This window comes from Elephas maximus, chromosome X (assembly GCF_024166365.1).
Source record: "Elephas maximus indicus isolate mEleMax1 chromosome X, mEleMax1 primary haplotype, whole genome shotgun sequence".
NCBI classification, from domain to species: domain Eukaryota; kingdom Metazoa; phylum Chordata; class Mammalia; order Proboscidea; family Elephantidae; genus Elephas; species Elephas maximus.
Genome location: NC_064846.1, coordinates 133,280,026 through 133,305,926, shown reverse-complemented (window position 1 = coordinate 133,305,926; position 25,901 = coordinate 133,280,026). Strand labels below are relative to the sequence as shown.

Here is a 25,901-nt window from a genome sequence, read left to right as displayed (position 1 = left end):
ATTTGCAAACTCGAGCTAGCTTCGTATTGATAGAAATCTGGCACTTAAGTAAGATAACTGGAGCTGGGACTCCAACTCCATTTTTACTAGGTTATTTCCTTATTTAATAAATGGAAAATACATTCATATTTCTACCTTTTAGGGTGCTTCATTTGTTCTTTTCATTCAGCAGATCATTAGTAAATTGTACAGCACCACATGCTTTCATACCTTGTTACTGGGTTTCCTAGCTCCCTATTGTCACATTTTCTTCAGAGCCAGCACAAATTGCTGACAGGAATGGTGCTATGAATTGTCTTACAGATGGTAAGGTATTTAAGTAGGAAAAACTATTTCAAGTATGGTAGGATTCTGTGTTAATGCGATAGAATAATGAAAACAGCTACTTTCAGTAAAACTGTTGAGGCTGTTTATTTTTAAAGATCAGCCTAAGCGGTTGTGCTGTGTATGTACATGAGAAGCAAAGAATCCTGGGAATTTATGGCTGGGAGAAAAAATTTCCTCGGGCTGCTCTGGAGATCATATTGATAGGGGAGCTTCTGACGGTTCAAAGATAAGAAATGTCAAGAGGGTAATAATTTAATTAGCATTTCAAGGGAGAAATAACCTGTGCTTGTTAGAATAACACCTACCATTTTGGGGGGCCTTCTGTTTGTCTCCCACTTCGCATACATTCTTCGTTAAAGCTTTACAACAACTCAGGAGTAGACAAGTATTAGCCGCCTTGAGAGAAAAAATTGATATTTGTAGATTAAACATTGTTATATTGCAATATACGCATTGTTGAAAAGCCTCATCTCTGCAAAATTATATACCAAAAAGTAACAGGGCTCATGGGGAAAAATAGGCAAACTGATGACTCAGAAGCTATGCAGCTATGAAGTCAGGGCACTAACAAGAACAATAGAAATGCTAATAAAATAAATGGCACAATTAAAAAGATACAAAATTTCTGACAAACTATAGTAAATATAGGACTTAAAAAGATAAAAGACAACCCGATGGAAGGGGAGAGGTATAAGAAAGTGTTTAGGTTACAGAGAGGGAGACAAGACTAAAATGTATAAAGATCAGGGAAAACTGCGGAAGTACTTCCAGGACAGCTTGTGGCCAAAATGAGCCCAGAAGAATGTTTGGGTGAATGAGCATCCTGTCCAGACATGTATCCCCCCACCCCCCATCCCCCACCCCTGTCCTGCCTTGTTCAACTGCTGTTACTTGGGAGTGCAAATTATTAATGAGTTGTGGGAGGGGGATTGCTTATGAACTAATGTGACTTGCAGGTGTGTTACTGGCATTTGCCAGTGAGCTAAACCCATTACAGAAGTACGTGAAGCAGAACAAACTTCATGTTGACCGTTTTTGACTACAAAACTCATCGTCAATACTAAATAACAAATAGTTGTCTTTAGAGCTCTTCTCCAATGGAATGTTATTTGAGAGGAAAGGGACCTAATACTTCTGGACACCTGGCGTTTAAGATCATCATTGTCTCATTTAATCATCATGGTAACAGCTTTGTACCCTTGTTTTACAGGTGAGGAAACTGAGTCCCAAAGAGGTTTGGAAACTTTGCTTGAGATCACTCAGTAAGTGCCAGAGTGGAAGTTTAAATTCATGTATATCTGATTAAAAACTTGCCTTTCTTATACTTCTGGCATATCATTTTATGAGGCTTTTAAAAATGGCTTGATTAACACTTGATAGGATTGATGAAGTCATGCACTTCCCTCTGCGGTCTCAAAAATAGTGAAGTAGCATAACAAGGTGATGAGGAACAGAGGGTTTGGTACTAGTGTGTCTGAATGTGAAGTCTAGATTTGTTTCCTATTGAACTATTTCATCTTTGGTTACCTCTCTGTACTTTTTTTTTATTTTCCTCCTGGTTTTTTAAATCTGTAAATGCAAATAATGATTACTTTTTTTTTTTATCTCTTAGGATTGTCATGAAGATTAAATTAATAGATCAGAAAGCTTTAAATGACAGGTGGTACATTGTAAACGCTCAGGAAATGTTGAGTGTCCTGTCACCTCTGCCCACTGCTTCTCCCACTTCTTGGTTCTCTTTCTGCCCTCATTTCCGTTCTCCTAGTTTCTCCCTTCTCTATCTTATCTGCTTATATCATTGATTAGAAATAGATTAAATGTAGATAGTATTTATTGAATATTGATGCTTTTAACACTTCTTAAATTTTCATTGATGTTTTCGATGTATATGTTTGAATGCCTATTGTTTGGAGGGCTGGTATTTTTTAAAGAGAAGTGGTTTTTGGGGACTTGTATTGAATTTTGTCCTATGTTTTTCTCCCACTGAGTCTGGGATTCTCTATTGTGATAACTGTCAGAGTGGTCAGTGGTGGTAGCCAGGTACCATCAAGTTCTTCCAGGCTCAGGCTGGTAGAGGCTGTGGTTCATGTGGTCCATTGGTCCTTTGGACTGATATTTTCCTTGTATCTTTGGTTTTCTTCTTTCTCCTTTGATCTGGACATGATGGGACCAACGGATGTATCTTAGATGGCTGCTCACATCTGACCGCTGACCTCAGATGCTACTCATCAAAGTAGGATGTAGAACGTTTTCTTTTTGAGCTGCGTTATGCCAAGTGACCTAGATGTCCCCCAAGACTGTGGTCCTCAGCCCTCAGCCCCAGCAGCTCGGTCCCTCAAGATGTTTGGATCTGCCTAGGAAACTTCTATGACTTTGCCTTGGTCAAGCTGTCCTGACATTCCCAATATTGTGTATTGTCTTTCCCTTCATCAGAGTTAACACTTGTCTGTTATCTAGTTAGTGATTTTTTTTCTCCATCCCTTCCGACCCTTGCAACCATCAAAGAATATTTTTTTGGGTGTAAACCTTTTAATGAGTTTTTATAATACTCCCAACTAATGTCATACAATATTTGTCCTTTTGTGATTTACTTATTTCACTCGGCAGATTCATCCATGTTGTGAGATGTTTTATGGATTCATCATTGTTTTTTATTGTTGTGTAGTATTCCGTTGTGTGTATGCACTATAATTTATCCAGTCATCTGTTGATGGGCACTTAGGTTTTTCTTTTTTCTCATTTTCTTTTTTTTGAATTGTACTTTAGGTGAAGGTTTACAGAACAAACTAGTTTCTCATTAAACAGCACATATATATTGTTTTATGACATTGGTTGACAACCCCACGACATGTCAACACTCTCCCTTCTCGACCTTCGGTTCTCTATTACCAGCTTTCCTGTCTCCTCATGCCTTATAGTCCTTGCTCCTGGGCTGTTGTGCCCCTTTAGTCTTGTTTTGTTTTATGGGCCTGTCTAATCTATTTTGTAATCTTTGCCTGATGGGTGAACCTCGGGAGTGACTTCATTATTGAGCTAAAAGGATGTCCGGGGGGTATACTCCGAGGGTTTTTTCACTCTGTCAGGCCACTAAGTCTGGTCTTTGTTTTTGAGTTAGAATTTTGTTATACATTTTTCTCCAGCTCTGTCCGGTACCCTCTGTTGTGATAACCTGTCAGAAGTCACTGGTGGTAGCTGGGCACCATCTAGCTGTTCTGGACTCAGTCTGGTGGAGGCTGTGGTATATGGATCCGTTAGTCCTTTAGACCAATCTTTTCCTTGTATGTTTAGTTTTCTTCATTCTTCCTGCCCCAGGAGGGGTGAGACCAGTGGAGTATTTTAGATGGGTGCTCACAGGCTTTTAGACTCCAGATGCTACTCACCAAAGTAGAATGTAGAACGTTTTCTTTATAAACTATGTTATGCCAATTGAGCTACGTATTCCCGGGGACCACGATTCCCACAGCCCTCAGCCCAGGGAGTTTGGATGTGTCTAGGGAGCATCCGTGACCTTGCCTTGTACAAGTTGTGCAGGCTTCCCCAATACTGTGTTATTTTCTTAATCTTGAGTTTACACATTTTCTTTGTTAGGTATAAAACCCAGAACCCATTGCCCTTATATAACTTAGAAATACTTTCTACCAGGCTGGCTTTTCTTTTCATCCTCTTAGTAGGGTGTTTTGCAGAACAAAAAAGTTTTTAATTTTGATTAATGATTTTTTTTTCTCCCTTCATTTGTGGATTGTGCTATTGGTGTCATGTGTTAGGATGCTTTGCCAGATAATAGATTTTGAACACTTTCTATATTTTTTTCTAAGTTTTATAGTTTTACATGCAGATACGTTCCATTCAGAGATAAGTTTTTTATAAGATGAGAAATTTAGATCAGTATTCATTTTTGACCTGTTGATGCATCATTTCTTGAAAAGTCTATCCTTCCTCCAGTGAAATGCTTTTGTTAAAACCTTTGTTAAAAATCATCTGGCTAATTAGAGAAATGCAAATTAAAACTACGATGAGATTCCATCTCACTCCAACAAGGCTGGCATTAATCCAAAAAACACAAAATAATAAATGTTGGAGAGGCTGCGGAGAGATTGGAACTCTTACACACTGCTGGTGGGAATGTAAAATAGTACAACCACTTTGGAAATCTATCTGGTGTTATCTTAAACAGTTAGAAATAGAACTACCATACAACCCAGAAATCCCACTCCTCGGAATATACCCTAGAGAAATAAGAGCCTTCACACAAACAGATATATGCACACCCATGTTTATTGCAGCTCTGTTTACAATAGCAAAAACATGGAAGCAACCAAGGTGTCCATCAACAGATGAATGGTTAAATAAATTGTGGTATATTCACACAATGGAATACTACGCATCGATAAAGAACAGTGAGGAGTCTGTGAAACATTTTATAACATGGAGGAACCTGGAAGGCATTATGCTGAGTGAAATTAGTCAGAGGCAAAAGGACAAATATTGTATAAGACCACTATTATGAGATCTTGAGAAATAGTATAAACTGAGAAGAACACATACTTTTGTGGTTATGGGGGGGGAGGGAAGGTGGGAGAGGGTTTTTTACTGATTAGTTAGTAGATGAGAACTACTTTAGGTGAAGGGAACGACAATACTCAATGCATGGAAGGTTAGCTCAACTGGACTGGAGCAAAAGCAAAGAAGTTTCCGGGATAAAATGAATGCTTCAAAGGTCAGCGGAGCAAGGGCGGGGGTTGGGGACCATGGTTTAAGGGGACTTCTAAGTCAATTGGCAAAATAATTCTATTATGAAAACATTCTGCATCCCACTTTGAAATGTGGTGTCTGGGGTCTTAAGTGCTAACAAGGGCCCATCTAAGATGCATCAATTGGTCTCAACCCACCTGGATCAAAGGAGAATGAAGAACAAGAACACCAAGGTCACACGACAACTATGAGCCCAAGAGACAGAGAGGGCCACATGAACCAGAGACTTACATCATCCTGAGACCAGAAGAACTAGTTGGTGCCCGGCTACAACCAATGAGTGCCCTGAGAGGGAGCACAACAGAGAACCCCTGAGGGAGCAGGAGATCAGTGGGATGCAGACCCCAAATTCTCATAAAAAGACCAGACTTAATGGTCTGACTGAGACTAGAGGAATCCCGGCGGTCATGGTCCCCAAACCTTCTGTTGGCCCAGGACAGGAACCATTCCCGAAGACAACTCATCAGACATGAAAGGGACTGGACAGTGGGTAGGAGAGAGATGCTGATGAAGAGTGAGCTATTTGTATCAGGTGGGCACTTGAGACTGTGTTGGCATCTCCTGTCTGGAGGGGGGATGGGAGGGTAGAGAGGGTTGGAAGCTGGCAAAATTGTCATGAAAGGAGAGACTGGAAGGGCTGACTCATTAGGGGGAGAGTAAGTGGGAGTATGGAGTAAGGTGTATATAAGCTTATATGTGACAGACTGACTTGATTTGTAAACGTTCACTTGAAGCTCAATAAAAATTAAAAAAAAAAAATCATTTGGCTATACTTGTGTGGATCGTTTCCTGGGATATGTTATTTTTCTGTTCCATTGATCTGTATGTCTGCCTGTCTGCAGGTACCACAGTGTCTTCATTACTGTAGCTACAGTTGATCTTCATTATTTGTGGATTCTGTATTTGAGAACTTGCCTACTCACAAAAATTTAGTTGTAATTGCAAAATCAATACTAGTGGCACTTCCATGGTCTTTTGCAGATAGTGTATGTATAGAGCAGAGAAAAATTTGATTCACCCCATGCACAAAGCTGGATCAGTATTTGCTAATTCAGTGTTCACAGGGACTTCATAGTACATAATTGCCATGAATAATGAGAATTGATTGTATATGGTAAGCCTTAAAATTGGGCAGTGTAAGTGTTCACACTTAGTACTTTCACAAAAATCTTTTAGCTATATTCTAGTTCCTTTGCTTTCCATTTAGATTTTTTAACCAGGTATCTATGTCTACAAAAAATCCTGCTGTGATTTTGATAGGAATTGTGTTAAACTTAACAATTTGAGGAGAATTGACATCTGTACTATAAAGAGTCTTCTGATCATGAACATGTTATCTCTGCATTTTTTAAATTCTTCTTTCATCAGAGTGCAGGTCCTATATATGCTTTGTTAGATTTATACCTAAGTATTTTATATTCTTCTGAATGATTGCATATGGTATCGTGCTTTAAATTGTTTCCAAGTGTAAAATTACTAATGTATACAAATACTGTTGATTTTTGTGAGTTGACTGTGTATCTTGCAACCTTGCTAAAAATCCCGTTCTAGGAGTTTCTTGAGATGTTCCATAGACAATCATGTCTACTACAATCAGAGATAATTAAGTTTCCCTTTTTCTTACCTGTTTTGTACTTTGCTTGGAATTTCGGTTACATATATGAAAGTATGTGTTGGGTGTGTTTTTAAATAGCAATCTTATTGAGATACAAATCACATACCATACAACTTACCCTTTTAAAGTGTACAGTTTAGTAATTTTTAGTATGTTCACAAAGATATGCCACCATCAAGACTAATTCTAAAACCTTTTTTTCACCTCAAAAAGGAACCTGTACCCATTCGCAGTCACTTCCCATTTTGCCTCTCCCTATGGGTTCTGGTAACCACTTGTCTTTCTTTCTCTAGATTTGCCTGTTCTGGGTATTTCCTTTAAATACAATCATGTAATATGTGACCTTTTGTCCATCCACGTTGTAGCAGGTATTACTATTTCATTCCCTTTAATTGCCAAATAATAATCTATTGTATGGGTATACCATGTTTTGTTCATCTCTTTAATCGGTTGGCAGACATCTGGGTTGTTTTCACTTTTTGGCTATTATGAATGATGCTGCCATGAACATTTGTGAACAAGTTTTTGCGAGGACATACATTTTCAGTTTTCTTGATTATATACCTAGGAGTGGAATTGCAGGGTCATATATATGGTAACTGTGTGTTTAACTTTTGGGGAAATTACCAGATTGTTTTCTAAAGTGACTGTACTGTTTTATAATGCCACAAGCAGTATATGAGTGTTTCAATTTCTATATCCTCACCAATACTTTTTTTATCATAGTGATCCTGTTGTGAGGTACTGTCGAGTCGGTTCCGACTAGTAGTGAACCTGTGTACAACAGAATGAGACGCAACCTGGTCCTGTGCCATCTTCACAATTGTTACTGTGTTTGAGCCCATTGTTGCAGCCAGTGTGGCAACTCGTCTCATTGAGGGCCTTCCTCTTTTTTGGTGACCCTTCACTTTATCAAGCAACCTGTTGCCGTCAAGTCGATTCCAACTCAGAGACCCTATAGGACAGAGTAGAACTGCCCCATTAGGGGTTTCCAAGGAGTGGCCGGTGGAATCGAACTGCCAACATTTTGGTTAGCAGCCGTAGCTCACCGTAGCTCTTTACCAGTGCACTACCAGGGTTCCATAGTGATCCTAGTAGATGTGAAGTGATTTCCCATTGTGATTATGATTTATATTTCTCTAATTACTAATGATGAACATCTTTTCATGTGCTTATTGGCTATTTGCATATCTTTTTCAGACAAATTTATTCACATCTTCTGCCCAATTTTTAATGTGGGGGCTTTTTTTTTTTTTGAGTTGTACTTTATATATTCTGAATACTAGACTCTTATCAGATACGTAATTTGCAGCGATTTTCTTCCATCCTGTGGGTTGTGTTTTCATTTTCTTTTTGTGTCATTTGAAGCACAAAGGTTTTTAATTTTGATGAGGTCAAATGGATTTATTTTTTCGTTGCTTGTGCTTTTGGTTGTTATATGTAAAAATCACTGCCTAACCCAAGGCCACTGACATTTACCATACTGCTATGTTTTCTTCCAAGAGTTTGTAGTTTTAATTTTTACATTTAGGTTTCTGATCCATTTTGAGTTAATTTTTGGTGTATGATGTGAGGAATTGGCCCAAGTTCATTCTTTTAAATGTGGATGTCCATTTGTCTCAGCACTATTTGTTGAAAAGACTATTGTTGACCCATTGAAATGTTTTGGCACCCTTTATGTTAATCACTTAACCATACATGTGAGTGTTTCTTTCTGGACTCTTTGATTCCATTCCATTGATCTATCCTATGCCAGTACCCAGAACTTGATTACTACAGCTTTGTGTAGTAAGTTTTAAAATTAGGAAGTAGAGGATCCTCTTTGTTTTTCTTTTTCAAGATTGCTTTGCCTATTCTGAGTTTCTTAAACTGAATATTAAGTCTTGATATTTGGACATGGAATATTTTTATGTGTCTTAATTTCTTGAAGCAGTGTTATAGTTTTCAGTGTACAAGTTTTGCACTTTGTTAAATTTAATTTTAAGTATTCTTTTTGATGCTATTATAAATGGAATTGTTTCCTTAATTCTGTTTGTCGTGTAGCCTTTTTCCGAGGTGCCTCTGGGAAGACTCGAACCCCTAACTTTTCAGTTAGCAGCCAGACATGTTAGCCATTTGCACCACCCAGGGACTCCTGCCATCCCTAGCTAGGTAGGTATTACTCTTACGTGGAAGCTGGAGATAGAGATACACATTTACCTGCCCAAGGTCACTGGGAAACAGGAGCTCAGCTGGGCCTTCAGGAGAATGATCAGGGGCATGAGCAAAGTGGGGTGACCAACTAAAATTGGTAAGAATTTTCCCTCAATATAATTGATTTTTTTAAAGCTTTTTAAAAAACTGAGATAAAATACATATAACATAAAATTTGACCATTAATCATTAAGTGTGAAATTCAGTGGCATTTAGTATATTCACAGTGTTGTTCAACTGTAATTTCTATCTTGTGTCAAGACATTTTCGTCACCCCAAATGGAAACACCATTCCTATTAAGCAGTCACTTCCCATTCCCCCCTCCCCAGCCCCTGATTTTTGTCTGTGTATTTACTTACTGTGGATGTTTCATATAACATGTTTTAGTGTGTTGTGTCTTCACGTTCATTCATCTCATAGTATTTTCTAATTTTCCTTGAATCAATTGATTTTAGGAGTGTGTTGTTTAACTTAGGAATTTCCTACGTTTCTTTCTGTTATTCCTAATTTCATTCCATTGTGGTTGGAGAACATAGTTTGTATTATTTCAATCATATTGAGGTTTTTTTTACGGCTTAGCATATGGTCTGCCCTTGAGAATGTTTCATGTGTACTTTAGAAGAATATATATTCCGCTGTAGTTAGGTGGAACGTTGTAAGGATTTTTTTGTCTTGTTCGTTTATATAGTGTTTTCCAAATCTCCATTTTGGTGAACGTCTGCTTAGTTATCTCGTTATTGCAAGCGAGATATTGAAGTTTCCAACTATTGTTGAATTGCCTATCCTTCGTGTCAGTTTTTTTTTGTTTCATGTCTTTTGCCCGTATCTTTATAATTGTTTTATCTTATTCCTAGATTGTCCCTTTCATCATAAAATGTCTTTATCTGTAGTAACCTTATTTGGTCTTTAAAGTCTGTTTTTTATACTAGTATAACCACTCTAGCTTTCTCAAGGTTGTTGTTTGTATGATATATATATATTTTAACCTAAAGAATGTCACCTGTAGACAGCATAGCACTCAATCTTGTTTTTTTTTGTTTCAGATGTAGTGTGACAGTCTTTGCCTATTGAGTGGGATGTTTAATCCATTCATACTTAATGAATTGTTCACTTTTTTGTCTGTGCTGATTTGATTAGTGATTGCTCTCCAGCTTATCATATACATCTTAATCAGAATCAGCTTCAGATTTATGCTAACTTCAGTGAGATACAGAAATGTTATTCCTCAAACAGCGAGGTACAGGAATGTTGTTTTTCCCCCTTTTGTGGTATTGCCATTATATATGTTAAACACATAATGTTACAAAACCCAGCAATATGTTACAATTACTACTGCATATATTTTTAGGACTGTTAAAGAAGCTTTTGTTATATTAACCTTATTTTATCAGTTTCGGTTCATGTCATTTGTTCTGTAGTTTCAAGTTACCATCTGGAGTCATTTCCTTAGACCAGAATAGCTTTGTTCCAACCTATGTCCTTTGTGTTGTTATTGGCAAACATATTACATTGTTATGTTATAGGCCCAACAGTACATCATATATGGTGCTGTTCATTCACATGGATTCGAATTGAGTAGATTTTCTTGAATAGATGTTTCTTCATTTCCTTGACCATTTCCAGAGACTTTATTTATTTATTGTGCTTTAAGTGAGAGTTTACAAATCCAGTCAGTCTCTCATACAAAAATTTATATACACCTTGCTATATACTCCTAGTTGCTCTCCCTCTAATGAGACAGCACACTCCTTCTCTCCACCCTGTATTTCTGTGTCCATTCAGCCAGCTTCTGGCCCCCTCTGCCTTCTCATCTCCCCTCCAGACAAGAGCTGCCCGCATAGTCTCATGTGTCTACTTGATCCAAGAAGCTCACTCCTCACCAGTGTTATTTTCTATCTTATAGTCCAGTCCAATCCCTGGCTGAAGAGTTGGCTTCAGGAATGGTTCCTGTCTTGGGCTAACTGAAGATCTGGGGACCATGACCTCTGGGATCCTTCTAGTCTCAGTCAGACCATTAAGTCTGGTCTTTTTAGGAGAATTTGAGGTCTGCATCCCACTGGTCTCCTGCTCCCTGAGGGGTTCTCTGTTGTGTTCCTTGTCAGGGCACTCATTGATTGTAGCCGGGCACCATCTAGTTCTTCTGGTTTCAGGCTGATGTAGTCTTTTATGTGGGCCTTTCTGTCTCCAGAGACTTTAAATGGTTGTTTTTTAAAAAATAATTTTCACCAGTTTTGCCGGGAACTGGGTCCATGGAGTTCTTCATACTCTCATGCCAGAAGGGGATCTCTGACTTCATTTTTTGAAGAATTCTTGATAGGTTTTCTTTCAGCACTTTGAATATGTCATCCTACTGCCTTCTGGCCTCCATGTTTTCTGATGAGAAATTGGCTGTTGATCTTATTGAAGATACTTTGTATGTGATGAATTACTTCTTGCTGCTTTCAGGAGTCTCTCTTTGATTCGCTCCTTGGCCTTTGACAATTTGATGGTGTGTCTCAGCCTGGGACTCTGCATTTATTCTACTTCTGGGTCCCTTTGAATTTATCCTACTTGGAGGTATTTGAGCCTCTTGGGTGCACAGGTTATTTTTCATTGTTATTGAGGAGTTTTCAGCCATTCTTTAAATACCTTTTTTGCTCCTTTCTTTCCTCTTCTGGGACTTCCATTACACGTATGTTGGTATGTTTAATGGTGTCCCATGTTTCTCTGAAGCGCTGTTCGTTTTTCTCTTCTTCAGATCGTATAGTCTCTTATCAGTCCATTTTCAAGTTCATCAATTCTTTGTTCTGACAGTTGAAATCTACCGTTAAACTGTTGTAGTGATTTTTTTTTTCATTTCAGTAATTGTACTTTTAACTCCAGAATTTCCATTTGATTCTTTTTTTAAATTTGTCTTTATTGATAGTTTGTTTAGACATTGTCATCATACCTTCCTTTTCTGCTTTAAGAATGGTTTCATTTAGTTCTTTGAACATAGTCATAATGGCTGCTTTGAAATCTTTTGCTAAGTCTGACACCTGGACTCTCACAAAGGTAGGAATTTTTTTTCCCTGTGTATTTTCCACACTTTGTTCTTTCTTGTCATATCTTGCCCCCCCTTTTTTTTTTTTGGTGAAAACTAGACCTTTTAGATATAATGTAGCAACTCTGGATACTGATTTCCTCCCACCAGTCCCTCGGGTGGTGGTGGTGGTGTTCCTTATTTGTTTGGTGACTGGTTGGATATTAAAAAAAAAAAACAAAAAACCGGTTGCCATCAAGTTGATCCCATCTCATGCCTCCCCATGTGTTTCAGAGTAAAACTGTGTTCCATAGGGTTTTCAAGGCTGTGACCTTTCGGAAGCAGATTGTCAGGCGCCTCTGGTTGGGTTCGAAGCACCAACCTCTTGGTTAGTAATCAAGTATTTAACTGTTTGTGCCACCCAGAGACTATTTAAGTGAAATCTATTATCCCCCCATAATGTGCAGCCTGTGGGGTCACACTTCAGAGGACACAGCCTTAGACATGCACACAGTCACTGTGGGATGACAGTAGTTGTAGAAAGGCTTTCTTTGTGTCCTTCTGTGCTCTTTCTGTTATCTGCCTCTGTTGGTATCACATGCAAATGTTTTCCTCCACTAATTGCTGCCACAGTGCTCTATTGTTTTAGTTGATATCCTGGGACATAAATTGTCCTGTGGTCTGATCCAGTTAAATTCTGGCTGCTTTCTGAAGTAATCTTTGAGGCCATTATTTGAAGTTTTTTTTTTTTTTTTAAACAACTCCAGGAGGACTTTTCTTAGCTCTTTCTCTGGTTTTCTGCTAACCTTCTAGCTAGTTTAAGGTTTAGCTTGTTGCTCTCATGGAGCTACCAGCCTCTTAATTGCTTATCACCACAGTCTCCTTTTGTTAGATATTTTTGATTTGTCTATAGATGGAGGGTTTACTGGGAGGGATGTGTGTGTGTGTGTGTGTGTGTGTGTGTGTGTGTGTGTGTAGAGAGAGAGAGATTGGGCATAAACAAAACAACACAAGGGTATAATAGTAAAATAATTTAGCTCAAATGATCTCCAAATGCAAAAGGATTGCAAAGCAATGGAGCATTCAGTACAATGTAATGTAGGTTAGGGAGCATTCAGTACAATGTAGTGTAGGTTAGAAAGCCTTTTTTCTTTTTAAATTATGGTAAAATGTATATAACAAAAGTTTGCCATTTTTAAGTATAGAAAGACAGACTGCTTTTTTTTTTTTTAAGGAAATGATATAGTGTTGGTTTAGTGGATAAGGTAATAGAATTCTGGGGCTTGTTTACTTTCTACCTGTGCTTTGGTTAAGTTACATGTAACTTTGTAGAGCCTCAGTTTTCTAATTTGTAGAACAAATACTGCAGATTCTGTGTAAAGTATAAAGATTTATCTAAAGAGTACTACTTTAATGTACCTCAGGGTCCTCCCCTTGACTTGTATCACACTTGGGGATATACTAAGCTGCCCCTTAGAGTGTTGACCTCATGCTAAGCAGGTGGTGGTAGGGATGGAGGTTGTGTTATTTGCAAAAGACTCCGGGATGATGCCATTGAATCAGTCTCCTACTTTTTGTAAATAATTTGCTACATGTTCAAGATCCTCAAGGTTTGCCTACATTCCAGACCGGTAGAGCCAACTGTCTAGTGAATGTTTTCACTTTAGTTTGTGTTTAAAACTGCACTCATCACCTACATCGCCACTCCTTGCTACTCTCTCCCATCCCTTTGAAAAGAAGTAGAAAGGAAAGCAAATCGGGAGTCTAGGATTGCATAAGCCAAGGAAGCTCAGCATGTCAAGAAGGGAGGACAGGGAAGTGACAACCAATTGAGTCTAATGCTGAGAATGGGGCAAACAGAATGAAAACTGAGAAGCCAGTGATCTGTGAAGCAGACCTTCTCCCCTCCCCTCAGATGCGAATCCACACAAAGCTTTGTATGGGAGTTAATCTTCAAACTCATTCATGGATCTCAATAAAACCTTCTGGCTTAATGCAAATTTGGTAGTTTAACACAAGCCGGATAATAAGAGAGAATGAAGAAGTAAAAGAGGAAGCAGAGACATTCTTTTTGGACTTTTGGGGAAAGAGAAGGACAGAGATTCGTGATTTTTAGTAGGGGAGATTCAGGTATATTTGCAGGTTAAGAAAAGGTCATCCAGAAAGAGATTGAGGGGGTATGATGACGATTGAAGCATCATCCATTGGGGAAGGTAGACAACAGGATCACAAGTCCAGACTGGGAAACAAAAGGAAGAAATTGGAGCTAATTTGAAGTAGAGAAAAGTGAAGTTGAATTTGTAGCGAATATTTTGAGCAGTAAGAAAAAATTACTCAAATAGATTTTAATAGACCCCAAACAGCTAAGAAAGGTGATAAGCAAGTTTCTTCAGGTTTTTTTTTAAATTTGCCTCCCTCTCACTAAAATTTTATAATGTAAGTGTATATAAAATGGAAAAGAAAAATGAAAGAGACTGCTTAATCACAGCATTATTTAACTTGTGTTTTTGCATTATGTGTTAAAGAGCTTTCTGTGTCTGTTCTTAGCCTCACCAAGCCAAACCCTTCTTATCAAGTTGATTTTGACTCACAGCGACTGTATAGGACAGAGTAGAACTGCCCCATAGAGTTTCCAAGACTGTAAATCTTTATGGAAGCAGACTGCCAAGTCTTTGCCCCATGGAGTGGCTGATGGGTTTGAACCACCAGCCTTTAGGTTAGCAGCCGAGTGCTTTAACTGTGGCACCACAGGGGCTCCTTTAGCCTCGCCAGTACTTGATGTTGACAGCCTTAAGCATGCTTTTTTCTTTTTTGCCAATTTGAGCAGGGAAAAAAAATCTCGTTTTTATAATTTGTACTTTTATGATTACTAATGAAGTTAAGAGGCGCAGTATAAGGTAGCAGTTGAGCTGTGGGCTCCGTATGTTAGAATCCTGTTTTGTCACTTGGTACTGATAGGCAGTTTACTTTGGTGCTCTGTGCTCTCCTTACCTGTAAAGGGGAATAATAGCAGTTCTGTTGCGTAGGTTTGTTGTGCTTCAGATAGTGCTTAGCACGTGAAAAACTCTATTTTCAAATTACCCACTGCTGTCAAGTTGATTTGACTCATAGCGACCCTATAGAACAGAGTACTTAGCAGAGTGCTTTAACCACTGTGCCACCAGGGTTCTTTATTTTCAAGTTAGGTATTATTTCATTTTCATTTGTCACTTGTATTTCTTTTTCTGAGACTTTTCATATCTATTGCTTGTTTTTCTTTTTCCTTTTTCTTATTTTTTGGTAATTTTTTAGACACGTGTTATGGATATTCTGTCCTGTTTTTTTACGTTTTTAAAGAAGCAAATGTATAAGCTCTCTTGATGCTTCTGCAGTTTGCCTAGAGGGTAGACATTGTTTTAAACATATTCCTCTAACACTTTCATACTATTGTTGTTTACATTTACCTCATTATTCCTGTTGGATGTATTTGTTTTACATGGCATAAGGTACCCTTTACCTTTTCTTTTTTTTTAAATAATGTTTTATGTGAAAGTTTACACAGCAAATTAGGTTCCTCTTCAACAATTTTTGGAAATCCTGTTAACAGCTACGGCTTCTAACCAAAAGGTCGGCAGTTCAAATCCACCAGGCACTCCTTGGAAACTCTGTGGGGCAGTTCTACTCGGTCCTGTAGGGTTGGAACGAACCTGACGAAATGGGTTCGGTTTTTAACAATTTTTAGGAGCCTTGGTGGCACAGTGGTTAAAGTGCTTGGCTGCTAGCTAAAAGTTCTACTGTTTGAATCCACCAGTTGCTCCGCAGGAGAAAGATGTGGTAGTCTGCTTCCGAAAACAGCCTTGAAAATCCTATGGGGCAGTTTCTGCTCTGCCCTATAGGTTCGGTATGAGTCGAATTCAGAATCAAAGGCAGCAGATTAACAATTTTTATACAAATTGTTCCATGCCATTGATTGCAATGTTCACAGTGTGTCAGAATTCTTTATTTCCATTCTGTTTGTACTGTTACCATTGATCTAGTTTCCCTTCCCCCCCCCTTGCCTTCTCATTTTTGCTTTTCAGTAAATGTTGACTGTTTGGCCTCATATAATTGTTTAAGGGAGTATTATTCATGGGTAATTTAGTTTTTTATAAGCCAAACTATTATTTGGCTGAAAGGTGACCTGCAGAAATAGCTTCAGTTCTGAGTTCAAAGGTTATCTTAGGGCAATAATTTTGGGATTCTTCTTGTCTCTGTTGGTCCAGTAGGTCCGGCCTTTTTTTAGGAATTTGAATTTTGTTCTACATATTTCTCCCATTCTATCCGCTACCTTCTGTTGTGTCCCTGGTCAGAATGGTCAGCAGTGGTAGCCGGGCACTATCTAGGTCTTCCGGTCTCAGGTTAGAAGAGGATATGTGGTTCATGTGGATTGTTAGTTCCATGGACTAGTTTCTTCTTTGAGCCTTTGATTTCCTTCATTCTCTTTTGCTCCATACGAGTAGAGACCAATAGTTGTAGGTACTCTTTACTTTTTGTGAAAGAATAGAAAACTTGAAGAGTCTGCATAACTTGGGCAAGCCCTTCTGCTCTTATTTCTGCTTTGGTAAAATGGGGATAATAATACCTTAGTTCTGTACTGCAGGAAACCCTGGTGGCATAGTGGTTAAGTGCTATGCCTGCTAACCAAAGGGTCAGCAGTTCTCCTTGGAAACTCTGGAGCAGTTCTACTCCGTCCTGTAGTGTCGCTATGAGTCGGAATCGACTCGATGGCAATGGGTTTGGTTTTTTTGTTTTGGTTTCTGTACTGTATAGACTGGGTGCGGGTATGAGGATCAAATTAAACAAGTTACAGGAAAGCACTTGAAAACCGGTTGTGCTTTACAGATGTTTGATGCTTTGCTCACCTAAGTATTTGGTGAGAAATAATTGAATATTACTATTATTGAAGCAGATAAACCCTAGTATGTCTGAGAAGGACCTGGCAATCTGCTCCTGTAAAGGTCAGCCTAGAAAACCCTGTGGGGCAGTTTTGCTGCGTCACATGGGGTCACTATCAGTCAAAAATTGACTTGATGACACCCAATGACAATGTCTTATGTATCATGGGGGGTATATTTGGTTTTTAGTGTGTCAAGCCAGGAAATGATTAGAAAACATAGAAGTGAAACTTTAACAATGCTTGTGGGAAATCCTCTCTCTTTCCCTGCCGGTGAGTTAGAAACCCATCTCTGGGTTTAAGTGAGTTAACTGTTCTGGGCAAAATGGGAGTTGTGGGCACCTAATTTATAATCAAATGCTTATAACCAGTAAGCTGAGGTTCTTGCTCTGGTGGCACATTAGACTCAATCATGGGGAGATTTTGAAAAGTATTGGTGCCTAGACCTCACGCCCAAATTTTCTAATTAATTCCATCTGGAGAGAGGGGGTTGGGCGTCAGTGGTTTTAAATCACCTCCGGTGATTCTGATATGCAGTTAATGATGAGAATCACTGGTCTAATGAATGTAGAATTGAGTTTGGTGGCATTCCTTCCCCTAGATGCCTTTGCTTTTCACGGTGCAAAGAAGGATTCCCATTGTTAAGTAGCTGTGGCCTGTAGCCCAGGTGTGGCTCCCGGAATGCCTGTGGCCAAAACTTTGCTAAAAGTGGAGAGCTGAGGTCACATGACAAATTTTATTGTATTGGGGTTGTAACATAGTTTGAACTCTCTCCAAAGAAAAATTCTCAAAGTTTTCAGGTTTATGTTAAAACCACTTGTGTAAGCATGTTTAAAAACCATTTATAATGCCCTTATCCAACCCCCAACCCAGTGCCAGTGATAAAATGTGAGTTGTACGCTTTTTCCTGAAATTAAAAAAAAAAAAAAAAATCAGGTTTTATTAGCTGCTTTTATATCTTAAGCATACACATTTTACAGTGAAGACTCGTAGTTTTGCCTTTCCATAATTTAATCAGAATGGCAAAGTAAGTACCTTGGTACTGTCCTTGGAGTTAGTTTCAGGAGAAAACTGGAATATTACATAAATAAGACTATGCATTGTATTTTTTTTTTTTTATGCCAGCTGGTTTAACATTGTCAGTTCGTTGAGTATAGTATTAATGGAACTTGAGCTTTTCGCTTTCCCTCTCACTTACACAGCCACTTTCTCCCGACTAGATGCATTGTTGATGCTATTAAGCGTATTAAAATTTAAACAGTTCCTTAATTCATGTTTTTTTATATCTGAAACATATACTTTTTTCCTTCTACTTGTAGGTTATGCAATGGTCTCTGCAAGATGGTTTATTCTTGAATTGGAGCTGTTTAAGACTGACATATGCTGGTACTTCATCTTCTATAAGTGGACTATAATTTCTTTTCTGAAGACAACTACATAAGCAGACAAAATTGCAAAGATCTGCCCTGTGTCGAGTATGACAGCCACGACTCGTGGCTCTCCAGTAGGAGGGAATGACAACCAGGGCCAGGCTCCTGATGGACAGTCTCAGCCTCCCCTCCAACAGAATCAGGTAGGATGTTGGAGATACTGGTTAAAGTTATGTTGGTGTGTGTACTGTGAGGTACTAAATAATGGAACATGACTTGAATAATTTGTGAAGTAGCCATAAAACATATTTTAAGTTTCATTTAAAAAGTCTTGTACAGTAACGAGAAAGCTCAAGTGCTGTGTATGGTGATGCTTGAATATGTAGCCCTTCTGTTTCTGATGTCTTATGCTTGTGTTCCAGATTTCATCTTCGCGTCATACTAGTTTTATGACTTTGGTTAAATACTAGAGTAACTGTGGTACTTCATACGATTATTGTGAGAATCAAGTGAAATAATGTTCGTAAAGGAATTAACATAGATTTTGACATCACAGCTTTATGTTGGCCTAAAACTAATAGGGTAATAGCTGTTCTTTTTTCTGTTCTCTGGGTGAATCTGTGTAAGGCTTCTGTTATTTCCTCATTAATCATTTGGAAAATTTTACTGGTGGAATCATCTGGCCTTAGGTTTTATTTGTGGAAAGATTTTAATTGCAGATGTAACTTTTTTTTTAAATAGAAGAATTAAAATTTTTTTTGTAAGTTGTGCTTTTCAGGTTATTTGCCCATTTCATCAAGATTGTCACATTTATTGCAGTAAAGTTGTTTTTAATATCCTTTTACTCTTTATTACCTTTTAATGTCTCTCAGGGTATGATATCTATGATTGATAATATTAATAATAGTATTTCTTAGGTTGTTACTGTGATTCATTAAACAGTTTCTTTTTCCTGTTTGTATGAAACTGAATGATAATGCAGAAAAACATTCAAACTTGTGATTTGCAGCTAAATGCCTAGAGGTAAATTTATAGCTGAGGTGCATGTACATGAGTCACAAACATGCTTCCTACAGCTGGTGCAAGTTTGTGTAGGATTTTGTGTAGATAAGTTCTTAGGCAAAAGTGTTATGATTGTAGAGTATTTGTCATTTTGGACTAAGTTCTTATTGCCCAACTATTGCCAATTAAATATTGTATCATAAGTATAGAAAAGAGCTACGTTATGTTTTTTCCTCTCCCTCTGCAATTTTAGAGAAGTATGATAGTCAAATGTTTGTGTTGGATACCAAAGATTTCTATTTTCAAACCAGGAACTAGCAGAGTTCTAGTATTTTTCCCTTTCTCCTTCGCTTTTTTTTTTTTTTTTTTACTTTTATTGAGCTTCAAGTGAACGTTTACAAATCAAGTCAGACTGTCACATATAAGTTTATATACACCTTACTCCGTATTCCCACTTGCTCTCCCCCTAATGAGTCAGCCCTTCCAGTTTCTCCTTTCGGGACAATTTTGCCAGGTTGCAACCCTCTCTATCTTCCCATCCCCCCTCCAGACAGGAGATGCCAACACAAGTCTCAACTGTCCACCTGATACAAATAGTTCACTCTTCATCAGCATCTCTCTCCTACCCACTGTCCAGTCCCTTCCATGTCTGATGAGTTGTCTTCGGGAATGGTTCCTGTCCTGTGCCAACAGAAGGTTTGGGGACCATGACCACCAGGATTCCTCTAGTCTCAGTCAGATCATTAAGTCTGGTCTTTTTGTGAGAATTTGGGGTCTGCATCCCACTGATCTCCTGCTCCCTCAGGGGTTCTCTGTTGTGCTCCCTGTCATCAGTTGTGGCTGGGCACCAACTAGTTCTTCTGGTCTCAGGATGATGTAAGTCACTGGTTCATGTGGCCCTTTCTGTCTCTTGGGCTCATAGTTATCGTGTGACCTTGGTGTTCTTCTTTCTCCTTTGATCCAGGTGGGTTGAGACCAATTGATGCATCTTAGATGGGCGCTTGTTAGCATTTAAGACCCCAGACACCACATTTCAAAGTGGGATGCAGAATGTTTTCATAATAGAATTATTTTGCCAATTGACTTAGAAGTCCCCTTAAACCATAGTCCCCAAACCCCCACCCTTGCTCTGCTGACCTTTGAAGCATTCATTTTATCCCGGAAACTTCTTTGCTTTTGGTCCAGTCCAGTTGAGCTGACCTTCCATGCATTGAGTATTGTCGTTCCCTTCACCTAAAGTAGTTCTCATCTACTAACTAATCAGTAAAAAACCCTCTCCCTTCCTCCCTCCCTCCTCCCTTCATAACCACTAAAGTATGTGTTCTTCTCAGTTTATACTATTTCTTGAGATCTTATAATAGTGGTCTTATGCAATATTTGTCCTTTTGCCTCTGACTAATTTCACTCAGCATAATGCCTTCCAGGTTCCTCCACGTTATGAAATGTTTCACAGATTCGTCACTGTTCTATATCGATGCGTAGTATTTCATTGTGTGAATATACCACAATTTATTTACCCATTCATCCGTTGATGGACACCTTGGTTGCTTCCAGCTTTTTGCTATTGTAAACAGAGCTGCAATAAACATGGGTGTGCATATATCTGTTTGTGTGAAGGCTCTTATTTCTCTAGGGTACATTCAGAGTAGTGGGATTTCTGGGTAGTATGGTCCTTTGCATTTTATATTCGTATTGTGCATGGAATCCTAACCTCTTCTGTAGTATTCGTGGCTTGCATGGCTTTAGATGAAAGTTAACCCTGAGCGTATGGCCCCCGGATACCCATTCAGCTCAGTAATGAGGCCACTCCTGAGGTTCACCCTTCAGCTGAAGATAGAACAGGCCCATGGAAAAAACAAGACTAAAGGGGCACACCAGCCCTGGGAAAGGGACTGGGAAGGTAGGAGGGAACAGGAAAGCTGGTTATGGGGAACCCAGGATCAAGAAGGGAGAGCGTTGACATGTTGTGGGGTTGTTAACCAGTGTCATAGAACAATGTGTGTACTGTTCAATGAGAAACTAGTTTGTTCTGTAAACCTTCATCTAAAGTTCAATTAAAAAACAAAACAACAAAACTCATGAAAACGTTTACACACAGAAAGGAAAAAAAACGAGTTAAGTCCCTACTTTGAGCTTACTTTTATTTTAAGATGAGTTTGATAATAATTTTTGGAGCTCTTAGGTTTCTGATACTCAATTTGATATTATACATGATGCTCTTTTTCTAGTAGCTTTAATTTTTTAAGATAACTGGTAATTTAAAGCATTAAAGGAACAAAACAAATTGTATTCACTCTTTCATCACCCTATTCTCTACATGTTTAATGTTAAGATTTTAGTTATTTCATAAGATCTCATATTGTCGAAACAAGAAGAAGCAACCACAGCATTAATCACTGCTCAATTTAAGGCTCACTTTTTGGGTATGATTTTGACATACTGTCATAAAAGGAATTTTTCTAAGAACAGATTTTGTTTTTTTCATTTAACATATAATATTTTTAAAAAGATTGGTCCCACAGGAGAGAATTTTAGGCTCTAGTAAGTACTCGTCTGTCAATTTTTTGTACTGTGGGGCTTGCATGTTGCTGTAATGCTGGAAGTTATGCCATCGGTACTTCGAATACCAGCAGAGTCACCCATGGTGGACAGGTTTTAGCAGAGCTTCCAGACTAAGACAGACTGGGAAGAAGGACCTGGTGGTTCACTTCAGAAAAAACTAACCAGTGAAAACTTTATGGATAGCAGCAGAACATCATCTGATACAGTGCTGGAAGATAAGTCCTGCAGGTTGGAAGGCACTCAAGATACGACTCGGGAAGAGCTGCCTCCTCAAAGTAGAATCGAACTTAATGACGTGGATGGAGTAAACCTTTCGGAACCTTCATTTGCTGATGTGGCACGATTCAAAATGAGAAGAAACAGCTGCAGACATACATTAATAATCGAAACATGGAATGTACGAAGTATGAATCCAGGAAAAATGGAGGTTGTAAAAAAAAATGGAATAAAGGTTGATATTCTATGCATTAATGAGCTGAAATGGATTGGTTTTGGCCTGTTTTTTTTTTTTTAATATGATTGCATTTTTTCTTTTTTAATAATTTTTATTGAGCTTTAAGTGAACTTTTACAAATCAAGTCAGTCTGTCACATATAAGCTTATATACACCTTACTCCATACTCCTACTTACTCTCCCCCTAATGAGTCAGCCCTTGCAGTCTCTCCTTTCGTGACAATTTTGCCAGTTTCTAACCCTCTCTACCCTCCTATCTCCCCTCCAGACAGGAGATGCCAGCATAGTCTCAAGTGTCCACCTGATACAAGTAGCTCACTCTTCATCAGCATCTCTCTCCTACCCATTGTCCAGTCCTTTCCATGTCTGATGAGTTGTCTTCAGGAATGGTTCCTGTCCTGGGCCAACAGAAGGTTTGGGGACCATGACCGCTGGGATTCCTCTAGTCTCAGTCAGACCATTAAGTCTGGTCTTTTTGTGAGAATTTGGGGGTCTGCATCCCACTGATCTCCTGCTCCCTCAGGGGTTCCCTGTTGTGCTCCCTGTCAGGGCACTCATTGGTTGTGGCCGGGCACCATCTAGTTCTTCTGGTCTCAGGTTGATGTAAGTCTCTGGTTCATGTGGCCCGTTCCGTGACCTTGGTGTTCTTCATTCTCCTTTGATCCAGGTGGGTTGAGACCAATTGATGCATCTTAGATGGGCGCTTGTTAGCATTTAAGACCCCAGACGCCACTTTTCAAAGTGGGATGCAGAATGTTTTCATAATAGAATTATTTTGCCAATTGACTTAGCAGTCCCCTTAAGCCATAGTCCCCAAACCCCCGCCCTTGCTCCGCTGACCTTTGAAGCATTCAGTTTATCCTGGAAACTTCTTTGCTTTTGGTCCAGTCCAGTTGAGCTGACCTTCTGTGTATTGAATATTGTCCTTCCCTTCACCTAAAGCAGTTCTTATCTACTAACTAATCAGTAAAAAACCCTGTCCCACCCTCCCTCCCTCCCCCGCTCGTAACCACAAAAGTATGTGTTCTTCTCAGTTTATACTATTTGTTAAGATCTTATAATAGTGGTCTTATACAATATTTGTCCTTTTGCCTCTGACTAATTTCGCTCAGCATAATGTGGCCTACTATGCCAAGAATAACAAAGTGAAGGGGAATGGCATCGCGTACGTGGTCAAAAGGAACATTTTAGGATCTATCCTGAAGTACGAGACTGTCAGTGATAGGATAATTTCCATAAGCCTATGAGGAAGGTCAGTTAATATGACTGTTATTCCAATTTATGCATCAACCACTAATTCCAAAGATGAAGAAATTGAAGATTTTTACCAACTTATGTAGTCTGCAGTTGATCAAATGTGCATTCAAGATGCATTGATAATTATTGGTGATTAGAATGAGAAAGTTAGAAACAAAGAAGAAGAATGGATAGTTAGAAATTATGGCTTTGGTTATAGAAGCAACAGCGGAGATCTTGTGATAGAATCTTGCAGGACCGATGACTTAGTCACTGCAAATACCTGTTTTCAGCAATATAAATGGTGACTATGTGGACCTTACCAGATGCAATACACAGGAATTGATTTGACTACATTTGTGGAAATGGCCGATTGCAAAGCTCAGTGTCATCAGTCAGAGCAAGGCCAGGGGCCGACTGAGGAACAGACCATCAGTTGGCTCATATGCAAGTTCACGTTGAAGCTGAAGAAAATTAAAACAACTCCATGATAGCCAAAGTACAACCTGGAGTATTTCCCACCTGAATTTTGGAGATCATCTCAAGAATAGATTTGACACATTGAACACTAATGACCGAAGAGTAGACGAGTTGTGGAATGACATCAGGGATATCACTTGGAGAAAGTAAAAGGTCATTAAAAAGACAGGAAAGAAAAAAAAAGACCAAAATGGATGCGAGAAGAGACACTGAAACTTGCTCTTGAACGGCAGGTAACCAAAGCAAAAGGAAGAAATGATGAAGTAAAAGACTTCAACAGAAGATTTCGAAGGGCTACTTGAGAAGACAAAGTAAAATAGTAATAATGAAATATGCAAAGACTTGGAGTTAGAAAAGAAAAAGGGAAGAATGCACTTGGCATTTCTCAAGCTAAAAGAACTGAAGGAAAATTTCAAGCCTCGAGTTGCAATATTGAAGGACCTATGGGTAAAGTACTGAATGACGCAGGAAGCATCTAAAGACGATGGAAGGAATACACAGAACTACTGTACCAAAAAGAATTGATTGACATTCAACCGTTGCAGGACGTATAAGCATATGATCAAGAACTGATGATACTGAAGGAAGACTTCCAAGCTCCATTGAAGGCATTGGCAAACAGGCTACAGAAATTGATGGAGTACCAATTGAGATGTTTCAGCAATGGATGCAGCACTGGATGTACTCGCTTGTCTATGCCAAGAAATTTGGAGAACAGCTACCTGGTTAACTGACTGGAAGAGATCCATGCTTGCGCTCATTCCAAAGAAAAGTGATCCAACGGAATGAGGAAATTATTGAACAATATCATTAATATCATACACAAGTTAAAATTTTGCTGAAGATAATTCAAAAAATGGTTGCAGCAGTACATTGACAGGGAACTGCCAGAAATTCAAGCCAATTTGAAAAGAGGAAGTGTACCTTAAGCTGGGTTCTCTAGAGAAGCAAAATCAATGAAGCGTGTGTGTGTGTATATATATATATATATATAGGCATACACTTAAGAGATTCATATCAAGGAATGACTCATGTGGTTGTAGAGGCTAGAAAGTTCCAATTCGTGGGTCAAGCTGGAGGCTTCTCCTGACTTGTAGCCACAGGGTCTGGTGAACCCAAGATTGTCAGATAAGATGACAGACCCCTCTGGCTCACATCCCAAAATCGGCAGGTAGGCTGCTATCTCAAGCCCTGAGAACTGGATATCAGATCAGGAGCCAGCTGCAGGATCCAGAGAGAGCAAAAGCCAGTGAGCTTTGCCAGAAAATTTACATATATTAGATGCAGGCCACACCATCAAGGAAACTACCTTTCAACTGACTGGCTACTCATAGCAGATCTCTTTGTGGCAGTGATCAGATCTCATTATGGGGGTGATTACATAATTACCTAGCTACCAAACTACATCATAACTGCCAAAACACTGAGAATCGTGACGTGGCCCAGTCAAGCTGACACACAACTTTAACCGTCACAGCGTGGAGTGACATATATCATTGCTGGTGTCACATGGATCTTGGCTAAAAGCAGAGAATACCAGAAAAATGATTAGATGTGTTTTATTCACTGTGTAGGTCATAACAAATTATGGACAATACTGTGAAGAATGGGACTTCCAGAACACTTAAGCGTGCTCATGTGAAACTTGTATGTAGACCAAGAGGCAGTCATTTGAACAGAACAAGGGGATACTGTATGGTTTAAAATCAGGAAAGGTTGTACCCTTTCACCATACTTACTCAATCTCTATGTTGAGCAAATCCCAGAAGCTCTACTCTATGAAGAACAGGGCATCAAGCTTGGAGGAAGACTCCTTAACAACCTGTGGTATGCAGATGACACAACCTTGCTTGCTGAAAGTGAAGGGGACTTGGAGCACTTACTGATGAAGATCAAAGACTACAGCCCTCAGAGTGGATTGCACCTTAAGATAAAGAAACCAAACATCCTCACAGCTGGACCAATAAGCAACATCATGGTAAAAGGAGAAAAGATG

General features: G+C 38.9%; 1 protein-coding gene across 8 annotated transcripts in view; it reads left to right on the top strand.

Annotated features, from left to right (window-relative positions):
- The window catches only part of USP9X (ubiquitin specific peptidase 9 X-linked), a 134,171-nt gene that overhangs the window by 20,521 nt on the left and 87,749 nt on the right, over positions 1–25,901 (top strand). For 6 of the 8 annotated variants that reach the window (XM_049873361.1, XM_049873360.1, XM_049873358.1 and 3 more), the window contains one exon: positions 18,121–18,374. In XM_049873361.1, the coding sequence (XP_049729318.1) occupies positions 18,279–18,374 (96 nt within the window). In that variant the 5' untranslated portion in view covers positions 18,121–18,278. Of the gene's footprint in view, positions 1–1,537; positions 1,590–18,120; positions 18,375–25,901 lie in introns of all 8 variants that reach the window. The other 2 variants (XM_049873354.1, XM_049873355.1) reach the window with 1 other exon arrangement.